This window comes from Pelmatolapia mariae, linkage group LG7, assembly GCF_036321145.2.
Source record: "Pelmatolapia mariae isolate MD_Pm_ZW linkage group LG7, Pm_UMD_F_2, whole genome shotgun sequence".
Classification (NCBI taxonomy): domain Eukaryota; kingdom Metazoa; phylum Chordata; class Actinopteri; order Cichliformes; family Cichlidae; genus Pelmatolapia; species Pelmatolapia mariae.
In genome coordinates, this window is record NC_086233.1 from 38,122,335 (window position 1) to 38,128,833 (window position 6,499).

At 42.0% G+C, this 6,499-nt stretch overlaps 1 protein-coding gene across 1 annotated transcript; it reads left to right on the forward strand.

Moving 5' to 3' along the window:
• The first annotated feature begins 689 nt into the window (after positions 1 to 689).
• has3 (hyaluronan synthase 3) lies at positions 690 to 6,257 on the forward strand. The gene is made up of 4 exons (XM_063480907.1): positions 690 to 783; positions 873 to 1,408; positions 2,991 to 3,092; positions 5,328 to 6,257. Exons 1-4 carry the CDS (start codon positions 690 to 692, stop codon positions 6,255 to 6,257), a joined length of 1,662 nt encoding a protein of 553 aa, XP_063336977.1.
• Positions 6,258 to 6,499: the final 242 nt, after the last annotated feature.

The window sequence follows — 6,499 nt, forward strand, 5'->3', positions numbered from 1 at the left end:
GTTGTGTAAATGACTAAATGACTCATGAAAACAGTGATTAAGAATATAAATGTTTTGTGATGTCACCTCTATTTGTAAAATTTTCCTTTCGGTCAGGAGCGCCGATAAGACAGATTCTCCTGATGTAGTCTGCGGGCAGAATGCATGATGCCATGATGTAAATCTGTGAATCCATTCAAAAAAGTGTATAAATCTGCTTGTCCAATGTAAAGAATAAACCAGTCTCTCCTGTGCAGTAAGTTAACCCTAGCCCTAACCTGGAGAGGTGGAAGAAAGGAGCACCAGAGGTTCTAATGGCAGAATGGGGGATTTAGTTGTTTTAGTAGTTTTTGCTGTTTCTGAGATGTTTGTAGCTCAATTCAGTTCAGTTCCATTTTATTTAAATGGTGTCAAATCACAACAACAGTTGCCTCAAGGCGCTCAACTATTTTGAAAAACACACAAAGAAAATGGCAATTCAGCTTGTATAAATTATAAAGTTTGTGCTTTTTCAAAGCATTTCTTGTTTCATTACTTCCATATGACAGCAAATTAAGATTACACATTTGAGTTTTTTTTCTCTCTTCTTGACCTCTTCTTCCCTCCACAAATTGTTCCCTCTTTTCCTAAACCCATCTCCACTCACTCCCTGGTTCTCATGTTGACATCTGTTGTGGACCCCTCTGCCTCACTTCCTGCTCCATCTTCAGATGCCCTCTTGCTACAGGAATGCGCTGAACATTGTGGTCACCACCCTTTTTGCTGCGGTGGTCCTCTTCACCATTCTGTTGGCCTATGTTACAGGTTCATTTCAATCACAAACACAAAAAGTATATGATAATTAAAACGTATGATCATATTTACTGATTTTTTTTCCCTTCTTCATTGTGAAGGCTACCAGTTTATCCACACTGAGCAGCACCACCTTTCCTTTGGCCTATATGGTGCCTTCCTCTCCCTCCACCTCTTTCTCCAGAGCCTCTTTGCATTCTTGGAGCATCGGCGGATGAGGAGTCCTGCCCGACCTCAACACCTCCGTCGTTCCGTGGCCCTCTGCATCGCAGCTTATCAAGAGGACCCAGACTACCTAAGGAAGTGCCTCCACAGCATCTGCCGAATCTCTTTTCCAGGCTTGAAGGTGGTGCTGGTTGTGGATGGAAATAGACCCGAGGACCGCTACATGATGGACATTTTCCATGAAGTGATGGGAGGAGCGGACCAGGCTGGCAGCATGGTGTGGAAGGGGAACTATCACAGGGACGGTAGTGGAGGTGGGGGGAAAAGCACAGCGCACATGGAAGAGATGGCACAGGTGTCAAGGATGGTCAGAGGTTGCCGCTATTCTTGCATTATGCAGGAGTGGGGAGGTAAAAGGGAGGTGATGTACACTGCCTTCAAAGCGCTGGGGGACAGTGTGGATTATGTGCAGGTAAGGGCTACACAGACACCATCACATATATGTACATTTGCAATGGCAAAAGATTCATTTGAACAATTTAGGCTGACCTAATGTATAATCTGAATGTTCATCCTGACCACTTATTATGATCTGCATAGTTTGTATAGTCATTCTGACCACTTAGCTACTAACCACGGTAATGTAAAACGGGATGGCTACAGGAGGTACAGCAGGCCATCTACTAATCAGAAGACTGGCAGTTCAATCCCTGGCTGTCCAGCCTGTATGCCAGATATTAAACCCAAGTTGCTCTCCAATACATCCATTTTTGAATGCCAGAGAACCATGTTTGACAACAGATGCCATAACCTGCACTTATGTCTACCTGTGCTAGCTGTTTCTTCTGAACTACATGCTAATGCTAACACACTAATGTTAAAAACTGGGCAAAATACTGCCTTAGTGCAAGAAGCACATAAGTTCTATGTGACCTTCCTGTTTCCCCCCACCCCCTTTTTATAGAAGGGCCCCAAACTAATTTGAATTCTCTACTTCCTGTATTCTACTCCAAATAGCTGGCAGCTATCAATTTGACTAATTTTAGTATATTAATTGATCATGCTAACATAACTGTAGTATTGCAGCTGAGGCTGTTAGGAATCCCAATTTTGTAGATGCTAATTTGTCAGCACCAATTATAACGCATGACTTTTCTTACATTAACTCTGTGAAATGTGTTGTCAGCAGTATAAAATCCTGCACACCCAAAAATGACCTCTTTTGTATTTAACCTCCTAAGACCCGAACTCTTCCACAACATGCATTTTTAATTTCTCTTTGATATTTGGGCATATTGGGGCCCAATGAATGTAAAAACAAAGAATTACCAGATATTTTTCTTTACCTTATTTTTGTTTTTAAGAAAAATGAGAGCCACAAATGAGGATATTCATTTAAAATTTTGATAGAACAGTAGCAGTATAATGTCCTTGTAAGTGGATATCAGGCCCATGTAGAGCAAAATTGAGTATTTTGGTCTAAATAACCCAAAATGTGATGTCCACATATGTGGACGCCAGGTCCTAGGAGGTTAACATGGCAGTAACATTACTTGTGATTTTTTTCATAGTAAAAATAAACCATCTGTTTATTAGAAGAATGAAATCCTTCACCATCCGCGAAGGACTTGCAATGTAATGTAAACCAAGCATGAAATCCTAACTACTTTACACAAGTAATAGTCAAGCAGGACTGTTGAAACTGTTGTTGGTGTTGTTTAACTGCTCATGGAAAGACTTTCCGGGTCTGCATCCAGACCTGTGGGTTAATGTTGGATATTTAGTTCCTTCTTCATAGCCAACTGTTGCACGCCTTTGTCCTTGCTGAGGGTAAAGGTCGTGTCCACAGCTGACCAAGGTGCATTGAAATTACAGAGAACCAGCTGGGATGTTTGTCAGCAGCCTCTCATTTTTCTCCTGGATTTTACGATCAATACCAGCCTGTGTTTGGCAACACCTGGGTTCTTAGACAGCTGGTTGTAATTGTCTGAGCCCGTGTTTAACCCCCACTAGGCCTCACCTTTTGTTTTTTATGTTGTCTTTTTTTTCCCCAGGTGTGTGATTCAGACACAGTTTTAGACCCAGCATGTACCATAGAAATGCTCAAGATCCTGGAGGAAGATCCAATGGTGGGAGGGGTTGGTGGAGACGTGCAGGTAAAACAGCACTGCAGAGGAGAAGTGAAATGAGAAAGTCATCTTGAATTTCCTCTCTTGTTATTGATTAAACTCAATATCTAAATATCAGAGTCACAGAATATGGAACCCTTTATGCATCAAAATGGCTTTTATCTTCTTTATTACACTGCGTCTGTGAGTATGCAGTTCATTTTTGCATCAAAGTACAGGGCAAACTTCAGATTGCTAATATGCTCGCTTATGCCCAAACCACCTCAACTGGCTCCTTTCAAGGTGGAGGAGTAGCAGCTCCATAGCGGTGGGTGTTGTTGGACTCCGCCAGGGCTGCCCTTTGTCACCGATTGTCACTTTGCCTTCTAGTGTACTTTAAAATATCACAACAATTGGAAATGCCATAGACAGCTCTAAATCCTTCTCAGTCATACAGTTATCCTTTTACATTGAACACATGTAAAAATAGGAGATATTGTGATTTGGCAAGCAGCCCTACAACTAACTGCCGGATGGCTTTCACTGCAAAACAAGGCCTTGTTAAATCATTCAAAGACAGACAATCCATTTTCTTTGTCCTTGGCATGGCTATTAACACAGCAGTGGCCGTCATTCACAAAGAACCGTTCTAGGCACTTCAACGAAAAACTGAAATTATAGCTAGCCTAGCAAGTGCCAGATGCCAGTCGTATCCAGACTGAAGTTATAACAACATTTGCATCATGAGTAGATGCTTTCCCTTGTTGTCAGAAGACCATGGCTATATTGTGAAGCTGGAAGGCTCTACCTGAAATGCAAATTGGTCTCATGGTGTGCTCAAAAATTAGTCAATCAATAAATAAAAAATAAAAAGCAAGAGAGGCTGGAATAGACTTACCAGTAGCTGGGGGACATAACGAAAGGAGATAAAAAGAAAAGCACGTAACATCAGCTTCACATCCAAAGTGCTGTACAATAAAGGAAATGCCAAAGGGGAATCCACACTGTTACTAGCTCATCTTTCTGTAGCCAATTCCAGCAACTAAGAGGACTGAACAAGATAATTAGTATTCACAAAGCTGAACTTGACAGCTATGGACACTCAGCCCAAAAACCAAGTGCTCAGTCAGGCCTCAAATAAGGACACTGTAATGCCAGTTCCACCCACAATCCATTGCTCAACAATCTCTCCGTAAAGGCAATGGCAGGTCTGCACCTCCTATGGCAGCCCAAGTCCATAGGACAACTCTGAACAAAAGTCCCACACTAGCTGCTGCTCAAATCAGGCAATTTTACAAGTAGACAGTTCAGTGAGCTACATTTAGGTGAATCATCAGAAGCAAAACACTGTAGGCAGAATAATCTGGAAAAATCCTCGCAGACAAAACTACTTAAGCAACCGTTACAGGCAAGACGGCAGGTCTGAGAACAGGCCGTGTCAACTGTGGCCATTGCAGGCTATATATCCATATATAGTATGGCTGCAATGTCAGAAGGCGTCAGCTGGAAACAGAATCCTAAAAATAAAAATCATATATCGTATATCTAACTAATAAGCATACTGTCTTCAAAGCTACTCACCAGAGTGAAAGGACAGTGTGTCACAAATTAGTTATATTGAAGCTCCACAACGGCTGGAAATGGCACACTACAAACAAAAGTGTGGGTAAGCTGTCATAACGCTAATAATTTAAGCCGACAGAATCAAGTGAACAGACATGCAGCCTACCTATAGCGGGTTAACCTCATATATTGCGACAGCCAAAATCATGCTCCAGAAAGAGAGACATGAGAAACAGAGCAGGGAGCATAACCAGCCCAGCTACAGCCACAACCTTAAATAACATAAAGTTTTACATTAATTAATGTAAAGGAGTTTAATGAGTTAGATAGATTAATTAGAAATTTAATGAGTTAGATACAGAAATGAGCTGTATCTAACTCAGAAAAGTGGGCTAACCATGCATATTTTTGCACATTTGAAATACTCAAATGTAAAATCCTCACAGAAAAAAACTACAATGCAAAAATGTATAAAACTACATTTGAAATGTCATCTAGGTCCTGAAAATGTGTCTATTTTATTCTATTTATATCGGGGACAAAAAAAGGTGAAGGCTCCTTGGAGAGTTTCAAGACAATATTCCCTAAACCTGAAAAAAAAAGGAAAAGTTGATGGAAAAATCTTAGTTTTCAGTAACTGTTAAGATACAATGAAACCTGACTGTGATTTTCCTTTCTTTCAATCTTTAATATATTCTTATGCACTTTCCTATCTTCCAGATACTCAACAAGTACGACTCATGGATCTCCTTCTTAAGCAGTGTGCGCTACTGGATGGCCTTCAACATTGAGCGTGCGTGCCAGTCCTACTTTGGCTGTGTCCAGTGTATCAGTGGCCCTCTCGGGATGTACAGGAACTCCTTGCTACAGCACTTCTTGGAGCCATGGTACCATCAGACCTTTTTAGGCTCCAAGTGCAGCTTTGGAGATGACCGCCACCTCACCAATCGGGTGCTTAGCTTTGGGTACAAGACAAAATTCACAGCTCGATCACAGTGTCAGACTGAGACACCAACCCAGTATCTGCGTTGGCTCAACCAGCAGACTCGATGGAGCAAGTCTTACTTTCGTGAATGGCTCTACAATGCCTTGTGGTTCCATAAACACAGCCTCTGGATGACTTATGAATCCATGGTCACTGGCTTCTTCCCGTTCTTCTTGGTTGCTACAGTCATCCATCTCTTCTATCGTGGACGGCTGTGGAATATCCTGCTCTTCTTATTGACAGTCCAGTTGGTCGGGATGGTGAAGGCGACCTACGCCTGTTTTTTGCGTGGCAGTCTGGTCATGATCTTCATGTCACTTTACTCACTTCTCTACATGTCCAGCCTTCTTCCTGCCAAAATATTTGCCTTGCTTACCATAAACAAGGCTGGATGGGGCACATCAGGCCGCAGGAAGATTGTGGTCAACTTCATTGGAGCTGTGCCAGTTACAGTTTGGGCTATGGTGCTGCTTGGAGGTGTGGCATATACAGTTTACTGTGAAACACAGGAGCCATTCAGTGAGACTGAGAAAGCCTTATTGATAGCAGGGACGATACTCTACGCCTGCTACTGGCTTATTCTTGTGGTACTGTACTTGGCAATTGTAGCCAAACGGTGTAATAAGAGGGAAGAACAGTATCATCTGCCATATGAAGAGGCCTAAACTGGAAATATTGCTTGTCTGAGTTTCACTGCAGTATGATTCGAGCAAGGTCTCTACTCACCTTGCCGGAACAATAAACATTGAACAAGGAACACACATCTTCATCGCTGGTGCTACAACACTGTGATTCTTAAATTTGAGAAGCATGACTCTAGTTGTGGGGACTTATAGATCCATACAGTTCTTCCATTTATCCCATTTTTATGGTGCTTCACAGTGAAAACCTTAACCAAGCAGAATAG

Coding starts and splice junctions, on each gene's coding strand:
- has3 (XM_063480907.1), top strand. CDS start 690: ATGCCCTCTTGCTACAGGAATGCGCTGAACATTGTGGTCACCACCCTT. Junction 784..872: donor TCTGTTGGCCTATGTTACAG/GTTCATTTCAAT, acceptor TTCATTGTGAAG/GCTACCAGTTTATCCACACT. Junction 1,409..2,990: donor ACAGTGTGGATTATGTGCAG/GTAAGGGCTACA, acceptor TTTTTTCCCCAG/GTGTGTGATTCAGACACAGT.